General features: G+C 38.5%; 1 protein-coding gene across 1 annotated transcript in view; it reads left to right on the top strand.

The window, feature by feature from the left end:
• Positions 1 to 20,074, top strand: part of epha4b (eph receptor A4b) — a 186,350-nt gene that overhangs the window by 101,459 nt on the left and 64,817 nt on the right. The window contains exons 6-8 of the mRNA XM_065267044.1: positions 4,229 to 4,341; positions 9,030 to 9,192; positions 16,317 to 16,425. Coding sequence (XP_065123116.1) covers positions 4,229 to 4,341; positions 9,030 to 9,192; positions 16,317 to 16,425 — 385 coding nt within the window. The remainder of the gene's footprint in view (positions 1 to 4,228; positions 4,342 to 9,029; positions 9,193 to 16,316; positions 16,426 to 20,074) is intronic.

Raw genomic sequence — 20,074 nt, 5'->3', positions numbered from 1 at the left:
TTTGTTTACTCATATAGAAACATGTTTTTGATGTTTCGTGTAATATTTCTGTGCCTGTGAGCGCAAATGGAAAATGTACCGTATATGAAACGTTCTTGCATCGTCCCTGGTTAAGACACAGTGTTGTGCTGTATATGCAAATGGCAGAGCAAAGCTAGCTGCTGATAAACAGAAAAACTACACACCCGAGGCAGTTGTTTTTCACTAAAAAAGTCCTCATTAGATTTCCTTAAACAAACTCTGAATGTGATTTGAAGGTATTTTTGTAGTCGGCATGTGTCCCGTGTTTGAAGAAAATGGTAAACAGTGTCTCTTTTCTTCTTTACCTCTCCTACTCCAAACCTTTATGCTGACAGCGAAGGTTATCTTTTCATTCCATGAGAGCTTTCAGAACTCTCAAATATTTGACAGCCCTTGTGTCTGCTGTGCGTGTCCTATGATGCAGTGTATTGTGAATTTTTAGCGGTAATAATAATCTGCTGAAGGTCCCGGCGACGGATGACAGACAAATTAGAATTCCGGTTCAACCAGAGGGGATCTGCTGTAAAACCAGATTCGCAGTAGCACCCACTCAGGACACACACGACCTCTTGAAGTACATGGGATTTAAAGGCTTTAAAAAATACATGTCATCGAAAAAACGTTTCTACACTCAGGTCTCGTACTCCGAGTCCGAAATGTGCTGAACGCACAACTGTCCTAACGAATTTGTGTCCCCGTCTCACACCCCTGACAAAATCACCGGGGTCATCGTCAGTGCTGGTGTGTTCTCATTAAATGTGTGTTTGTGAATGTGTATATGATGGGCATCGGGTCTTGTGTAAGACTCAGACTGAGTTATTAAATATGTATGAATCTGTTCGGGGTGTAGAGCAGGGCTCTTGAGCAGAACGAACACATGCTGAGTGAGAGAGATGATTTGTGTCAGTACAGGGTCAAAGATCGTGTTGATTTATACATTCGGGACATTAGATACTGATCTAAGCTGAATTTGAAAATTAGAAAGTTTAAAGATTTAATTCTGACCCTAAAATGCACATTTAAGGTGTATGCTAATACAAAACGTTCTGCCAAATGGCTTTGTTTCTTGATGCAATAAAATGGTGGGAATTGTTTATTCTCTAGTGGTTTATATAACATTTTGTTATCTACTGTATATCCAAGAACTATACAGCCAACTCTATTTAGTGCTATATAGGACGGAGCAGTAGAAATCATGACCAGATTTTGATAACCTGAAAACCACGCCCACCCGGCGTAATAATAACGTTTTTATAAGCTGTCGATCCCAAAAAACGAGCGTTTAAAGACACAAAAGTGGAAACAGGCAACTTTTCGTAGTACAACTATTAGTAAAACTGCGTCCACTAGGGGGAAACATAGTCGGCAATCCACTTTTTTCTCCTTAAAGGCTGGGTTTTACGGCTCGACAGCTTATAAAAACTTATTTCTGTTTTTTTTTGGCTTGTTAGCTGTACATATTGTCACACAGCAGCTTTTAGGCATTATTCTGTTTTTTGTTATAAGCCAGAAATGACAAGGAGGCGGCCTCTGGTTTTCAAATTTGCATAACTGCGCCCTGTCTCTATACCGCAAAATGTAAATAAGGGGGTGTGGCTAACTCTACACTTCTTCATGTTAGACAGAGGGCGACGAATAAACTTAAAATAATCAACATTACGAATAAATAAGTATTTTTTTATTATTTCATAATAAGCGTGACACAAAAGACAGAAACAGTGCCGTAATAAGGACACAGGTCTCAGCGCAAGTTATGGTTATGGCAGATCAACCTTCACGGCGACAAAAGTCTGCAAACCGGACTGAAGCAGAGTTCAGGGAGCTCCTCACTATCTGTGCTTAAGCTATGATCATTCATCACCAGCATGAAAGAACAGCGCATCACGCGCTCCTTTATGATCTTATCATAAACAAAAATGCATGTGTGTGGTTTCTTGAGAGAGAAATCATGGATAATAAGCACATTTTAGACACTTTGAAAAAAACTACCAAGTGCAAGACTTTAACTCATTCCCCGCCAGCCATTTTTGAAAAGTTGCGAGCCAGCATTTTTTGTGATTTTCATAAAAGTTTCACAAAATGCCCTCCAGGAAAATTTTATTCTAAAAATATATAAACATACAAATATATTAATGAAAGAACAGAACCTCTGCTTTAAACAAACAATAAACTAACAAACATATTTCATCCTTTTTATATTTTTTCTCTGCTTATAAACTCTTAAATATAGGTATTTTTCTTTAGCAAAAAGCTGAAATAATTGCATTTTTGTGAAGGAATTTTGTTAGAGATCAAATTCAGAACAATTATTAAAACATACACAGAGTTTAAAATTAGTAAATAACATTTTGGCTTCAGTTTTTCATACGTTTTTTAGTAGATAATTGCGGTATAGCAAATTAACATAAAAATTCATCAGGAACACTTTTTTATGCAAATGTTTTTTTGTCTTAATTGACGAGATAACTCGTCAATGGCGGGGAAAGAGTTAAATACTTCACGTGTCTTTACGAGATCTTTACGGCATGTGTGTGAACAGACGCACAAATTCCGGAAAATGTAATGGCAGTGTGATTGAAATCAAAACGATCCCGGAGAACAACCTGGACACATTTTCCTGGTCTTTTCCGTAATCTCTGTGTGAAATGGGCTTCTCTCTTTCTGTCTGCAGACATCTCTCAAGGCGCGTATATTTGTGTATTTAAAAAACTATATAAACAAAGGGAAAAAAATTAAATATATCGCTACTGTGAAATAAAACTACTCAGTTTGTGAAATGGATTTTTGATATAAAGCTATACAGTGAAAAATAGCTTATGATTCAGGAATACATGATTGTGATTGGTCAGATGCAATAGACTGTTACAAAATATTTTGTATAATAGGGCTGAATGTCTCTTGCAACACACATCTAAAAAGAAATAAAAGCAAATAATGTCAGCTTAATGCTCCGTTCAGACCAGCCGTGGTAGAGGCATCAACTGCGAGTGATTTCAATTTTAAGTTAATGTAAAGACGCGTGTTTGGAGGTCTCGTGGCGCGAATGAAGTGTTTAGCGTGACGGCGTAGACGCGATTCCGCCTTATTAGACACGCGAATGGCACGAATCGAGCGTTGCCACGGCAAACATGAAAAATTTGAACTTTGGCAGAAAAACTCACTGTGTTAACCAATCAGTAGCTTGCTCTAGTAGTGACGTTATTAAAGGAAGTCGCAGAAGCCCCTCCCATGACGCGAATTTCCGTGTAAATGTCTCGATGACTAGAATTTCACACGCCTATGAAGCAAGTACACTCAAAAGTTCAAGCGACAAACTAGATGCGGTAGACGCGAATTTGACGCCTCAAACGCGGCTGGTGTGAACCCACGGTTACATTTGAAAGACCAGAAATCCAGGAAAACCTGGAAGTATAAGAATATTGTGACCCACAAGACTAGACTTAGTGAAGACTTTAAAAAGTAATAGAACACATTTTCTATTGTATTTTTATAGTCAAGCTAATTATTTAATATGATCAGCTATAAGTTGCTATTTGTGAGTGCAGTCTTCATAAAATTATTTTTAAAATGTAGTCATTAGCAATTTATGGGCAGGTAAGATGAATATGTATGTATGAAGTGTGATTTCGAAAGCTGTTTTGAGCACAAAAAAGGTGAAGGACACCAGGTTACATCCAACCATCTGACCAGATATCAGACCTGCTGTCTCTTTCTCTCTCTCTCTGAGTCTCGTTCTCTCGCTGTAGTGTAGAAAGGTGAAGAGATACATGGTAGAGAGAGTGAGTAGAGGTGTTAGACTGAAGCCAGCAGGTCATGGGTTTTCAGGGGTGTAATTACCTGCTGGTGTGCGTCTCTCTCTCTCTGTCTCCTTAGACAAAGGTTTCACAGCAGTATGTGTGTTAGCACGTGTGTATGTGTAAAGCACTTGAGTGTGTGTATAGGGGGATTGTGACCATTGATTTGTAGCAATTGAAGTGTAACTGTAAAAACTGTGTGACCTGAGGAGCTGTGATTGAACCGAGGTGGTCTTGAGTACCTGTTGACACACACAGATATACACACACGCACACACCCCATTGCGTGTATTCTTAACATGATTGCCTCTGTATCCCGAGGGCAATCACTCGAATGCACATCATCACATTGATCTGCTGTGCCCGCTTCTACTTCTATCTCACTTATTGTCTCACTGTTTCTCTGCTTGTAGTGAATGTAGTCCTGAAGGAGAGGAAAAGTAAAGACAGTATTACACTGGCATGGCAGGGACCCGACAGACCCAATGGAGTCATAGTGGAATATGAGGTCATCTACTTTGAGAAGGTAAATATTCTCTCCTTTGTCGTCCTTGTCTTTCATCACCTTTTATTTCAAGATCCTTATTCTTCTAGTCTTTTCATATCTTCTTCCAACTCTAGAAACATGTTTCTCCTGGCATTTTCTCTCCTCTTTTCTTTCCTCTCCATTCCAAGCCTTACCTCTGCTCTTCTCCACTTCACTCCTCTCCTCTGCTTTTCGTCTGTCTCCTCTCCTCTTCTTTTTTCCTCTTCTATATTCTGCTCACCTTTACTCTGCTCAATTCTCTTTGAGTTTTTTCATTTAATTTTCTCTCCTTTCTACTTCTTTCCTCTGCTCAGTTCTCATCTTATCATTTCAAGTTCTCTCCACTTCACTTTTCACCCTCTATTCTGTTCTTTTACTGTCTCCTCTCCTCTTCTCCGTTCCTCTCATCTGCTCTGCTCTGCTCTACTCTGTTCTCCTCTCCTTTTTTCAATTCCCTTTCGTCTCTACTCCTCTGTGCAGTTCTCCTCTTCTCCTTTTGATTCCTCTGCACTATACTACTCTTCTCTGGTAGGTTTTTCTTTCGTCTTCTCCTCTCCTTACCGCTCCTCTTATCTGCTCATGTCTCCTCTGCTCATGTCTCCTCTTCTTTTTTCCCTTTCTCTTCACTCTACTCCTTTTCTCTGCTCAGTTCTCCTCTTCTCCTTTCGAGTCCTTTCCACTTAACTCCTCTCCTCTGTTTTTCTTCTGTCTCCTCTTCTCCTTTCCTCTCATATATTCTGCTCACCTCTACTCTGCTCTCCTTTTTTCATTTCCTCCTCTCTACTCCTCTCCTCTGCTCAGTTCTCCTCTTCTCAATTCGAGTTCTCTCCACTAAACTACTCCCCTCTCCTTGGTTTTTCATTTTTCTCCCCTTCTCCTTTGCTCTCCTCTTCCTTTTCTCTCCCCTCTACTCCTTTTCTCTGATCAGTTCTCCTCTTCTTCTTTCGAGTCCTCTCCACTTCACTCCTCTGTCTCCTCTTCTCCTTTCCTCTCCTCTGCTCATGGCTCCTCTGCTCTGTTCTCCTCTCCTTTTATCCTTTTCTCTCCTCTCTACTCCTTTATTCTGCACAGTTCTCCTTTTCCCCTTTCATGTCTTCTCCACTTCACTTCTTTTCTCTGTTTTTCTTCTGTCTCCTCTTCTCTTCTCCTTTCATCTCCTATATTGTGCTCACCTCTACTCTGCACTGTTCTCCTTATTTTTTCATTCCTCCTCTGTACTCCTGATTGCCTCTGTTGTGTTATCATTTCTTTTGCTTTGTCTCCTTTTTTCTTTCCTTTCCTCTCTACTTCTTTCCTCTGCGCAGTTCTCCTCTTCTTTACTTTACTCCTCTTTCTCCTCTTCTCCTTTCCTCCCCTTTCATCTGCGCAGTTCTCCTCTTCTCCTTTCCTCTCCACTTCACTCCTCTCTTCTGTTTTTCTTCCGTCTCCTCTTCTACTTTTCTCTCCTATATTCTGCTCACCTCTACTTTGCTCTCCTTTCATATTTTTCATGTCCTCCTCTCTACTCCTCTCAGTTCTGCTCTTCTCCACTATACTCCTCTGCTCGTTTTTTCTTTTGTATCCTGTCCTCTTCTCCTTTTCTCCCCTTTCATCTGCTCACGTCTCCTCTGCTCTGTTCTCCCCTACTTTTTTCATTTTCACTCCTCTGCACTCCTTACTTCGGCACTTTTCTCCTTTTGACTCCTCTCCTCTGCTCTGTTTTTCTTCTGTCTCCTCTCCTCGTCTCCTTTCCTCTCCTATATTCTGCTCACCTCTACTCTACTCTGTTCTCCTTTCGTTTTTTCATTTCCTCCTCTCTTCTCCTTTCCTCTGCTTAGTTCTCCTCTTCTCCTTTTGAGTCCCCTCAACTTCACTCCTCTCCTCCGCTCTGTTCATCTTCTGTCTCCTCTCCTCTTCTTCCTTCCTCTTTTCTTATCTGCTCTCTTCTCCTCTGCTCTGTTTTCCTTTTATTTTCTCTTTTTCTCTCCACTCTACCCTATTCCACTTTACTCCCCTCATCTGCTCTCATTTCCTTTCCTCTTCTCCTTTCTTTTCTTGTCTTCTCTTCTCCTTTCCTCTCCTCTACTCTGTTCTTTCGTCTCTGCCGTCTCTTCTTCCCTTTTCCTCTCCTCTGATCTCCTTTGCTTTTCTCCTTTCCATTTTCCACTCCTCCGTCCTCTCTCCTCACATCTGATCTCAACTCGTCACCTCTATTTCAGTTCTCTAATAAGATCTCCTCTCATCCTTACACAGTGATTACACACATGCCTCTTTGACCTCTATTAAAAGCTGTAACGATTGCAGTTGTCCAGGCAGCCTTGGCATGTGTAATTGAGAGCTGAAGCATCATTGTGCCTTTGGGAATGAAAGCAATCAGAAGGCCTATATGCCACAGCTGACTGGTCACATACGCATACCTCTTAAATTAAGAGAATGAAGTCTGAGCTGACATCACCCTTTACTACAACACACCTGTACTGTCTACACCACACACTACCATACAAACAGCGGACACACATTCAGGTCGTGCATGTTCAAAGCCCTTATTAGAAAGTATGCTTGTATTTACTAAGTGGTTTAAATAGCCCATTACAGTGATGATGTTGTAACACTTTAGTCAATGAAAGCCGATGTGTTTCATAGCCCTAGGTCAGGGTTGTGCCAGTAATTACTGTAGCCTGGGTAATTAAAGGATAATGAAAATGATGCAATGAGGGAGAGAAGTCCAGTCTATACTTTAAACTGACATCATACGTTTGGAAACTTCCTGTAGGCCACACTTAGCTTTAGCTTCGCATACGCATACTCGATGACGTTTGTGGTCGACAAATACCACTTCCGGAAGACGCACCCCCAATCCTGTTCAGTACGAATCCCGAAAAATGGAACGTATGGTCACTCTATTATATAACAATTTACTGAAGCACATTTGTTAAGTTTCAAATGATCAGTGCTATAAAGTAGATATATTGCTCAAAATAGTACAATAGTTTGACACTTTTGTTTGGTTGTTCATAAATGTGATGAACTACAACTGTGGTCATTCTGCCAGAAACATGAAATATACGATGTCTACTCCAAGATCTATTCATAACCCTTGGAAGCATTTTTTACAGTAAGTGCCGTCTGTTCACATGCAAGAGTTTTATTTACATCTGTCAAACACAGATGCAATCGTTTGACCCAGTCTGGTCTGGCACTCATAGTGGTTGACGTGCGATTATGGGATGTGAGCTTAGACTGAATGCACAGATGGATGTCTGGCATTGGAAATTGTGTGGTGGATGTGCATTTGTTGGAACCAGAACAAACTCACACAAACAAACCACAAACAAATCGTTCGGGGTGTGGTGTCAGGGACCAAGAAGTTCCAAGAATCCATTTAGTAATGGGATGATATTTAGTAGTTTGATTATTTTAACTATTTTGAAGTCCTTACTGTTTTCTGTATAAAGTCATCCTGGATAATGTAAAAAAACATTTAGGGAAAATATAACCCTGATATATTAACTAGAGTAAGATCATATCAAAGATTAAAATCAATGATTTGATGCTCCTAATCTCATCATTAGTTTATTTATCACATTAGATCAATTCATTAATTCATGCAACTAACTACATTTTATGTAAAATATATGTTAAAAAATAAGTTTAAACCTTGCTTTGTCTTATTCAGAAACAAAAACAAACAAAAACTTACTTTCTGGATGAACTCATTCACACCCATTCACTAACTCCTGCGAATTGCAATTTTCCGGCCAATCAGGAGCTATTTCAACTAGCTCTTGCCATTTTTGTATGCAATATCCCATAAAGCATCTTCTACATTATTAAAATATAAATCAGCTCTCAATTTTCATAGACTCACATTCTCACATTCGCTGCTGCATTATAAAGCAGATGTCTCGCTCATGTAACTGTAATCAGACCAATAATCATGTCATATAGTGTAAATTAAAGCTGTGGACTGGCCTGTTAGCACAGGATAAAAAACATTAACTTAGCATCTGCCTCTCTATAATGACGATGAATATATAACGCCTGCTGGCTAGTGTTAACACACTGCTGAAATAATATCCTTCATTAATCCTTTCATTTTCTATCGCTACAACACAGACTCACAATTGCACTTCTCAACATGGTGAACAACTCATGTCTTCACTCCAACATGTACCTTTATTAGTGATGGCTGGTGACTTTTTTTTCGAGGGCGCTCGATGCGAAGTTCATCACAACATGTATATATCAAAATAAGTGCCTGCTGCAGACGCATCTAAAGGGTTTATGATAAAAGAGACCCTCGCGTTTGCCAGATATTCGCATAATCTCATGCGTAATCAGAGTTTAGTGTTAAGTGAGTGTCTTAAGTGAACGTAGGCGTCTGTTTTATCATAAACGGTTTTGACGCGTGTGCAACAGGCACTTAATTTGACAAAACACGTGATGCACATGGTTCACATGACGCAATAAACACATTTTGAAAACACAAGCAAAACACAACACTCTTAAAACTTATTTTTAATTTGCGCCCCTCGGATGAGCAGACACGAGCCGCCACTGACCTTTATAAACAACTAACACTCTCATGGTCAATACTACCGTACATCCGCTTCTTTGCATCATTTCTTGTCCTCTATCTATTATGGCTTCCTGAAAGTGCAACTGAAAAAACTCTCGCTGTACACAAATTTGTGTTTGTACCCTTGCAGAACCAAAAAAATCAAAACTACACGGTTCTGAAGACCAAAGCCCACATGATGACGGTCGAGGGACTAAAGCCGGGCACCACGTACGTGTTCAGAGTGAGGGCACGCACCGAAGGAGGCTACGGCAACTACGGTGGAGAGATTGAGCTGGAGACCAGTCATGAAGGTACAGTCACAAGTTTGATTTTGGGTGTGTCTCAATCAGCTCCCTTCTTCTAATTGCAAAATCCTTCCAGTGCACTGGAACGTTCATTCCCTAAAAATTCCCGCAATGCAACGCAAAAACCAGTGAGCATCGATGGTCCCCATGTTTCTTTACCGGAAATCACTTGACCTTTTCTGAAGCTCGCCAAACCGAAAATCACGTGATCCAACTCAATAAACTTAATGAAATGTGACTTTTATAAACTTTTATAAAGAACTTTTTATAAAGTTTGTTTTAGTTTTAATATAAACACACATCGATAGAAAGTAAGGGACCACAATCTACTTAATATTTGAAATAATAATATTTATTTAAAATTTTTTAAAAAATTATATATTTAAAATGTAATTATATTCCTCCAATTTTATGCACAGATATGTAAGAGAATAATGACAGCGTTTTTCACAATGTACTGTTTAAAATTAAATAAGAGAGATTTTGGTTTTGCCGGTTGTTGATGAGTAACAGCTGTGAGTGATCACAACGTGCTTAAGCAGCCACTTGACAGAAAAATAAGTGAACAGTGTCTCAATGTCAAGTGAGCTAGGGTCCTTACCAGTGCCTGAACCTGTGTACACAATATACTGATTCACGACCTCGGGAGCTACGGAACGAATTGAGACACAGGGTTTAACTTTTGTCTGCTTTTTCTTGATTTTTAGGTCAGTGCATTTCGTATTCTGTGTGAACATTTTCAAAGTTCTGTTAGTTATTCATCACCATATAGATCTTGGCGACCCCTTTATACCATTAAACGAGGCTCCACCCACAAGTAGTGATGTCATGCATGAGTGTTGTTATCAGAGGTGTATCCCAAGGCATTCTGATATCCTGGGTGTAAAAGATCAATGGTTCTCAAACTTTTTCGGCATGCAGCCCCACTTTTGTATGTTAACCCCCACTTCGTGGTCCCCCCGAGGAAAATGTATGACATAAAACATTATAAAACATAACATTTGAATTAAACAAAACTTATTAAAATATACAAATGTAGTGCTTCTAGTAAGTAACCTTATTTATCTGAGGTTTAATTACACAGAATTCATTATAAATTAATGTATTTATAAAATATCATAATACTGGGGCCCCCCTGGCAACATCTCATGGGCCCCCAGTTTGAGAACCACTGTAATAGATTCAACGAAAGACACTAAATCTTTACTCTGCCTTTTCTGTAAGCATCCGAAATATTTTTATTAATCTTTCATTTTAATTATGGTAAGCAGTCTATTTTGAGTTTTTGGTGTCCTATAGTTTTTCAAAGTAAAAATGTGAACAAGTGCTTTAGAGAGAAGCATCTTTATATTCCAATATTCGTTTCCATGTTGAGCAGATGCTTAAGAATTCCGAGCACTACTTTGAATTCAATATGGTGAACCGGTGTGTGACTTATTTACTAAAGCCTGTGCTTATACTACCAATGAGGGAGACACTGTGTGTGTCTGTGTCGCGTGAGGACAAACAGGGCTGTGTTGAACTGACCTGTGGGATCAAAGTAAAGAAGGCACTTTAAAATCCTTCATCCAGTAAACATAGAGTCTTTGTGGCATACACCCCTAATTTAAACCACGTTACAGTCCAGAGAGCTTCTCTGGAAATATATCACAGAGCTCAGTGGACCTCATCTGCCAAGCTCAAAGTTAACCGAGTCCAGTACAGTAATTGCGCTTTTAATTATGTGAGAAATGTATAAGCCTTCGGCTCACGGTGACATTCATAAACCTCTTACATGTGTGCATTTGTGCATACGGTATATGCTGTAAATAGCGTTCGTATGTTGTTAATCTGACAGCATAAAAGTGTCCTGTATAGCTCAGTGGTAGAGCATTACATTTGCAGCGCAAAAGGTCATGGGTTCCAACCCAGGGAACACAAGTACTGATAAAAGGGTCAATGACGTGACGTTAATTATTTTGTGTCCGTATGGTTCAATTAAATGTAAAAGGGTTAAAATTTCAAATTAAATTTGCAGATTACTTGCATAGAGGGCTGCATAACGATTAATCGCGACTAATCGTTTTCAAAATCAACGTTTTTGTTTACATTAATTAACACACATGCATATATTATTTTAAGAAAACAAATATATATTATAAATTAAATATTAAGTATAATTTATACATAATTATTATACACCGTACACCCGCATATATGATGTAAAGAAAACTTTAATTTTGCAAATGATTAGTCGCAATTAATCGTTATGCAGCCCTACTTGCATACATTCTCTTTTTTGAGGACCAAGTCAAAAATTTCTTGTTTTATTTCATTTTGACAGAACATTTGGGGGATAATTGCAAAAAATTTCAATGTGGTGTAACCGGTCTGTGTCAATTGGTGGAACTAGTATTTTTAAAAATGAAAATATAAATATATGCATAAAAAAAGTGGAATAAAATATAATCATCTAGTTTAGTGTAATATGATTTTTTTACATAAATTTTTTACATCATTTGTCAAAGATTATTTAGAAAACAGAGCTGTTTTCAGCATATGTCAGGAAAAATATTACAAAAAAGCATTAAAATTTACATTTAAAAATAACTAATAAAATTATATTTTAAAATTATTATTATTATTATTATTATTATTATTATAATTCCGCTTACATGCCATCAAGGTGGATCAAATATTTAATATTTCTCATTCTTTGGCACAATTGGCGGTTACACCATTTGAGATTTTCAGGTCCATTCAGTCTTAATTTCATAAAAATTATGCTTTTTGCATAAACTTAACATAAATACTCTCTGTGCATTGTAATAAACCTGTTGCATGCTTTTAAAACAAGTTTTTAAAACGATTTTTCAATTTCTCATCTTGCCAAACTTGTCACTGACCCAAAAATGTATAGCTTGTAATGCAATGTAAGTCGCTTTGGATAAAAATGCATAAATCTGCCAAATGCGTAAATATACATTCCTTATGCTTTGGAGTTGAATCTGCTCCCAGACATTGAGTTGTGGTGCGTACAGTATACGTGCATTGTTCGAGTCCAGCCTGCAACAGTTACAGATCCTATTCCATATGTTCCCCATAGCATTAAAAATGTCATATAAGGCAACATTATATTTACAAAAAATCCATGTTGTTGTTTGGGTATGTTCGACCCTGCCTCCCTGAGTTTCGATATCTTGCTGTACAGGGCGCAGTGCATAACTGAGATTGTTGATTGGTGTTGAGTGGAATTCTAAATCAATTCCTGTTGCTGGAGATATTCATTTTCCTGAAGGAGGCGGTTACTCATGCGTTGCCGGGCTTGATAAATGATGTATTTGTTTTGAGTAATCAGTCGATTGCGGCAGCATAAAATCCATACGCTCACCATGAAACTTTCAGACCGAGCCTGTTATTCCCTCTGTTAACATACCTATTTGGATGGCATGCGTAAATTAGAAAATTGACTCGCACCTTCGTCTGTGTATTTAGAGGCAAAATACAGCTGTTTCTGACAGAAGAATGCAAAGTGGAATTTAAGGGACCTAAAGGCACTTTGGTAACACTTCACTTGAAGGGGTGTTTATAAGACTGATATGACACCTTCATAATCATGACATGACACGAATTATGAACATGGAGATTTTTGCACATTTGTGAAAACAGTCATTAAGTGTCATTCGCTCAATTCTGTCATTTTTAATGCAAAGATGAGATTGTTTGAGATGCCTTTGTTATGACAACTTGACATTAACAAGACAACTTTTTAGGCATCATCAGTGTTGGGGCTAGTTACTCAAAAAAGTAATATATTACGTATTACATATTACTCTCAAAAATAGTAATGCCTTACTTTACTTTATTACTCCCTGGAGAAAGTAACAAGTTATATTACTAGTTATATTACTAGTTACATTTTTTTTTCTGGACAAGAATGTTTATTTGGGCAAGCCACGGCCAAGAAAATGCTGGCTTCCTTACCCGCTACCGGACGCAGGGCACAGCGTTCGGAGAAACATTAAAGAGTGTGCACTTCACCGTCAAGTTATTTTCCTTCCGTTGAACATAATAAAATATGACTGAATCTCCACCCGTCGAAAGTAGCTTTCTGTTGCTGGGAACCTTCCTCTGAAAAAGAGCTTGCCGTTGTTGACGCTTCCATTTTCCCGATCTGTCTTTGAGTGTGCCGCTGCCGCTCTGTGCTGCTGGCTGCCAGGTGTCGACCAATCGGTGATGGTAAATGATACCTCGTGCCAAACTTAGACCAATCACTGTTTCATTCACGCCCTCCTCCCCTTCCCTTTTGTTCTCTGTGTTTTGTGCCTTGTGTGATGAAGGTGCTACTGGCGAATGTAACTAAAGTAACTAGCTCGGGAAAACTGTAATAATATTACCATTTTCAGACGGGTAATGCCTTACACTACTAGTTACTGAAAAAAGTAATATTATTACAGTAACTAGTTACTTTGTAACTAGTTACACCCAACACTGGGCATCATAAATTAGGCACTGCAACTGAAAATGCTCGGTTGAGAAGCATCTGATTGGACAACCTCAATGATCTAGCCTGAGTATGGATGGACATGTAGCATTTAGTCATTAGGTGTTAATATACTAATTGTTAATAAACAGACACATCCAAAAAATATATTTAGCTTTATGTATGTGCACAATACATATACAACTAACAGAGGGTTTGGACATTTTCTGACATTAAATTAAAGTTTTTGCAGCGATATGGAACAAACGCTGCATGGCTTAAACCACCATAGTAGTGTTTTCATAAAATTTTAGGTGAATCAGTCTCCAAATGCAATAAAATTGTATAAAATTTTAATTGTATAAACCGTCTTTGTGGTCTTCGTCGTTGTGGTCTTCTTTGTCATCGTGGTCTTCTTAATCTCCGTGGTCTTCTTCATCGCCATGGTCTTCTTTGTCGCCATGGTCTTATTCGTCTATGTCGTCTTAATTGTCGTCTTCTTCGCCGTTGTCGTCGTCATTGTCGTCTTTTTCGCCGTCGTCGTCTTCTTCGTCTTCGTCGTCATCGTCTTCTTCGTTGTCCTCTTCGTCTTCTTTTTTAATGACAGATTTAATTTGTACCACTGTAGTTGAGGTCAAGAAAAATATTCATGACGCTGTTATAAAACTACTTGAAAGAATATTAACACTTAAAGAGTAACTAAACCCTAAACCAACTTTTTTTAGTTAATGATCTCTATGAATGATGCTTTATTAGTGCTGTTCATTGATTTTAGTATTTTTTTTGACATTTGGATATAAAGTGTTTCTATACTACAATATATGGTGTAAAAACGTCTGATTGCTGCCCTCTTCAGGTTGAACGGTGGCTACTGCAGTTGAATTTTTCCCATTGGATGTTGGGTCCAAAAAATGACTCGTGACGTAAGCAGGTTCAAGCTCACCACGCCCTTGTTACGATCTCACCACACACTTGATACGAGTTTAGTTCGCCCCCTCTATCTTCGTTGGGATCTGCCCACTTTTCTTGCATTTTTCAAATATTGCCAGTGGGTGGAGTCAGGCTCTGACCAGGGGTTTAGTTACTCTTTAATGACATTTTAAGTTTGACAAGTTCAATTTGTATCACCGGTAAAAAGTGGTCAGACACAATTATACTGGCATCATGACAGCCAATGTCAAAACCAACCACATGACAGTTTATTGTAATGTTAACCCATAAAGCTAGATAGTTTTTTAATTTTGATAATTTGTCTGCTGTGTCATGTTTATGACAGATTTACGACAAGTTATGTTGTCTTGGTAATGTCAGGTTGTCATGACAAGTTAAGATGTATTGGTCATAACAAAGACATCTCAAACAATGTCATCTTTGCATTAAAAATGACATAATTGAGCAAACGTCAGTTGCCATATACGTGCATAAAATCTCCTTCATGTTCATGAAACATGTCATGTCATGATTATGAAGATCTCATGTCAGTCTTATGAACACCCTTTCAAGTAAAGTGTTACCGGCATTTTTTATAGCTCATAAACATACTTATTAAACTGGGACTATAAACATTTTCTTAATTTTGTGAGTACAGTGTCTGGCTCGCCCTATTGTAACATTTACAATTTAATGATCCCTCACGTGTACCTAGTAAGTAGCTTTGGATAAAAGTGTCTGCTAATGAGTTCATGTAAAAATTCAACTGATATGTTTCCTTCTTGAAAACTGCATCACATTGGAGTTTTAGGGGTGGTTTCCCGGACCAGGATTAGTTTAATCCAGGACTAGGCCTTAGTTAAATTAGGAAATAAAACTAGTTTTAACAAACATGCCTTACTAAAACATTGCCTGTGTGCATTTTGAGGTAAAACAAAGGGCACTGATGTATTTTAAGATATGTAAGTGCAAGTTGTTTTCAGTTTGGAGAGCTCTTAAAATTGTTTAAGTGTAGGACTAGTCTAATCCTTGTCCGGGAAACTGCCCCATAGTGTTCCCATATTTAAAACATGAAAAAAATTGATTACATGAATAACAGCATGTTGTGATTTAAAGTTTGGTGAAAACAATGCACAGTAACTTGAATAGCCCTTCATTTATTTGCTTGTACTGCTTTGTGAAGTCAAAAGCTAATTTTGTTTCTAATAAAACAAGTTTCTGCATTATCTGTCTATTAGATTTTGGTTTGTTTATTTATCGTTTTACATCAGAAGTTACTTAATAACCGTAAAGTTATTTTTTGATGAATGAATGCAATTTTTGGAGCTTTAAAATGGGGCACTATACAATGCCATTATAAAGCTGAAAGAAGCAGGATATTATTTAATATTACTGTGGCTTTGTTTGGCTGAAAGTCATATATACCTAGGATGGGTTAAGGGTGACTAAAATATGGGTTAATTTTCATTTGGGGGTGAATCATTACTTTAACATTGGCATTTATGCATTCTTACAATGTGGGTTCCCTGGGAATCAAACCCCAAACCTTTGTGTTACTAACACAGTGCTTTACCAACTGAAATTCAGGAACACAATTGTTAAATATTAACATATTTAAAGGAAAGTAAAATTATTACTGCTTTTACTTGAACAGTTATGCTGTTTTGGGTCCACAAACAAAATCAATATTTAAGGAAAAACAAGGGTTAAAAGTTTCTCTCTGTCACTTTCTTCTCAGATATTCTGGCCATTGGAGACCCTAACCAGTCCACCATCCTTGCGGTATCCATAGCGGGTGGCATTGTGCTTCTTATCTTCCTTGTGGCATGTTTTGTGGTCAGCGGAAGGTAAGAATACGCTTTTTTAAACTTTTTTTAATTTTACCATCATTTGACCTTTTCATCAGTCCTTCACCATCCTGGCCAAGCGTGTACTGTACTGGACCCAAGGGCTGGTTGTTACAAAGTGGAATAAAACTTTTTAATATGTTAGATATGAGAGCTGCAAATGAATATCCAAGAAGTCGAATCCTGAATTAGATAACAGGTCAGAGATATTCAACAACAGCTGAAGCAGAGAAGATGATGCAGCCAGCCGAATGAGACTTACTGAGCCTACAAATTAATGCTGATAATAAATTTACTCTGACTGAATTAAATAGCGCTTTTGTTCTCAAACAAAGCCCTTCTGAAGTCTCTAAAAACATTAGTATTGATCGGAGGTGATTGCCTATGACGCTGAGTGCCCTATTCAGTATTGACTGGAATAGACCTAATCAACCTCGCATTGGGCAACTGAGAGCAAAACACGCACACACAGACATAATGTATTCCTTTGCAACAAATAATTCATCACAACCACTCGACTATAAACCAAAACAATAAAAATATAACCATGTCTGTGCTGGGTGTAACCGCATTTTAATCAGCTAAGAAGCTGGGGTTTTGTCATTACAAAAGCTGTCCAGTACTTTAACTGCGGTGCTAACCAGGTTTTACCCACAAGCCATTGCGGCTTCAAGAATTACCCATTAGAGCTCTCTCGTTCTCAGTGAAAGCTGGAAGAGCTGAATGCGGTCAGAAGACAGGACCATTGATTGGTGCTTATGTGATATAAAAACGGCCAGGTGAAAAAAGGTGCATGTGTGCGCGTGTGGGTGTTTGTGAGCGAGAATTGTGGTATAAAAAAGACAGTGATGGACGGAAAATGATACAATGAGAACACGAAGAAGAACAGCTGTCAGCGAGACACAAGATAGGACTCTCAATGGGAGAAGAGCACCTGAGAGAGACTAAGAAGATTTGGATCATAGTGATGATCGTAGAGATGAACTGAAAATAACATTTTGGGCCCGTTTTCCGGACAGGGTTTAGATGAATCCAGGACTAGTCTATAATAGGACATTTACAAACGTTACAAAAAACAATACTGGTGTGCATCTTAAGACAAAACAGTGACACTGATATACACTCACCTAAAGGATTATTAGGAACACCTGCTCAATTTCTCATTAATGCAATTATCTTATCAACCAATCTCATGGCAGTTGCTTCAATGCATTTAGGGGTGTGGCCCTGGTCAAGACAATCTCCTAAACTCCAAACTGAATGTCAGAATGGGAAAGAAAGGTGATTTAAGCAATTTTGAGCGTGACATGGTTGTTGGTACCAGACGGGCCGGTCTGAGTATTTCACAATCTGCTCAGTAACTGGGATTTTAAGGCACAACCATTTCTAGGGTTTACAAAGAATAGTGTGAAAAGGGAAAAACATCCAGTATGCGGCAGTCCTGTGGGCGAAAATGCCTTGTTGATGCTAGAGGTCAGAGGAGAATGGGCCGACTGATTCAAGCTGATAGAAGAGCAACTTTGACTGAAATAGCCACTTGTTACAACCGAGGTATGCAGCAAAGCATTTGTGAAGCCACAACACGCACAACCTTGAGGCAGATGGGCTACAACAGCAGAAGACCCCACCGGGTACCACTCATCTCCACTACAAATAGGAAAAAAGGCTACAATTTGCACAAGCTCACCAAAATTGGACAGTTGAAGACTAGAAAAATGTTGCCTGGTCTGATGAGTCTCGATTTCTGTTGAGACATTCAGATGGTAGAGTCAGAATTTGGCGTAAACAGAATGAGAACATGCATCCATCATGCCTTGTTACCACTGTGCAGGCTGGTGGTGGTGGTGTAATGGTGTGGGGGATGTTTTCTTGGCAAACTTTAGGTCCCTGAGTGCCAATCAGGCATCGTTTAAATGCCACGGCCTACCTGAGCATTGTTTCTGACCATGTCCATTCCTTTATGACCACCATTTCCCCATCCTCTGAAGGCTACTTCCAGCAGGATAATGCACCATGTCACAAAGCTCAAATCATTTCAAATTGGTTTCTTGAACATGACAATGAGTTCACTGTACAAAAATTGCCCCAACAGTCACCAGATCTCAACCCAATAGAGCATCTTTGGGATGTGGTGGAATGGGAGCTTCGTGTCCTGGATGTGCATCCCACAAATCTCCATCAACTGCAAGATGCTATCCTATCAATATGGGCCAACATTTCTAAAGAATGCTTTCAGCACCTTGTTGAATTAATTCCACGTAGAATTAAGGCGAAAGGGGGTCAAACACAGTATTAGTATGGTGTTCCTAATAATCCTTTAGACGAGTGTATGTTAAGATATGTTAGTACAAGGTGTTTTGAAATTAAGGCATCTCAAACATGCATGTAAGTCTGGGACTAAGATAAATCCTGTCCGGGAAACTGCCCATAAAAATGTAGTCCAACACCACTTAGTAAGCAGCATGATGTGTGTGACTTGTTTTGGGTTGGATATTTGTGGTAAAGTGTTTCTGAGGTAAACCACTCACTGTAACAAGAGTTTGTAGTTATTCATTTAGCTGACATTTTGTAATAACTTATAGGATAGGCAAATAAGCATTTTGTGATTCATGAAAGAGGAATGGACCGAATGCCCTTTCGTAGCGTGCACATGTTAAACTTTTCCTGCGCTGATACTTCTGTTTATAAATCTAACATCTTGGCATGCCTGGTATTTGTGGTTGTGTATATTTTCGTTGGCAAGTGTGGTAACCTGTGGATGTTGTGTAGGCAGGTTTCAAATTAGACAAGCAATAACAGCTTGGTGTCTTGACTCTGGATTTAAAGGTTTTAAATATGACTGTGTGCAATGAGTTTTGAGTACAAATTACAATAGCAGTGTTCAGAATGATTGCAAATAATGTGTAGCAGTTAAAAAGTATCCAATTCAACCTTTTTTGTTCAGCCCAGTGTGAGTTTTTGAGTTTTACCAACAGTATTAAAAAGATTTGTTTTATTTAAATACAGTGAAAGTGATATCATTGTGTGACACGACATAACATCATGTTAAATAGTGAATGATGATTGTCTGACAGACACTAAAATGTCCAATCATCATTCACTTTTTAACATGATGTTATGTTGAGTCACACATATTACAAACATAAAATTTAAGCGATACATTTTTTTCTGGCCTATTGAAAAAATGTATCAGGCGATAATAAAAACCCTGTACAAATATCGACGATATATTGGCCTCTGCAATATATTGTCCTATCACTAATAAAAACCACCATAATAAATATATTGTTCAGTTTCAATGGGCATGACGCCTCTGATCGCAGCAACCAGGGGGCATATGTGGCAAACGTGCCATGCTCAAGGGCATCTCAACTTGCCGGCCATGAGACTCGAACTTGTGAGCTTTGGGTTGCAATCCTGTCTCTCTATCTAACTATTAGGACACGACTGCGATTTTTATACTTGGTTATATATGAACGCCTTTCCTATATAACTTATTTTTAACTGAACGCTGTTTATTGTGATGCATAGGATGCCATGGATATCCATAACTGCTTTTGCTCAGTGATATCATAAATTGTAAAGTTTATAACTTACAAAGCAGCTACGCTGATTATTTCTTCAGCTGCGAGCTGAACACAGCTGTCCG

This window comes from Paramisgurnus dabryanus, chromosome 6 (genome assembly GCF_030506205.2).
Source record: "Paramisgurnus dabryanus chromosome 6, PD_genome_1.1, whole genome shotgun sequence".
Lineage (NCBI taxonomy): Eukaryota > Metazoa > Chordata > Actinopteri > Cypriniformes > Cobitidae > Paramisgurnus > Paramisgurnus dabryanus.
The sequence above is the reverse complement of the archived record's forward strand: the minus strand, read 5'-3'. Positions and strand labels throughout refer to the sequence as shown.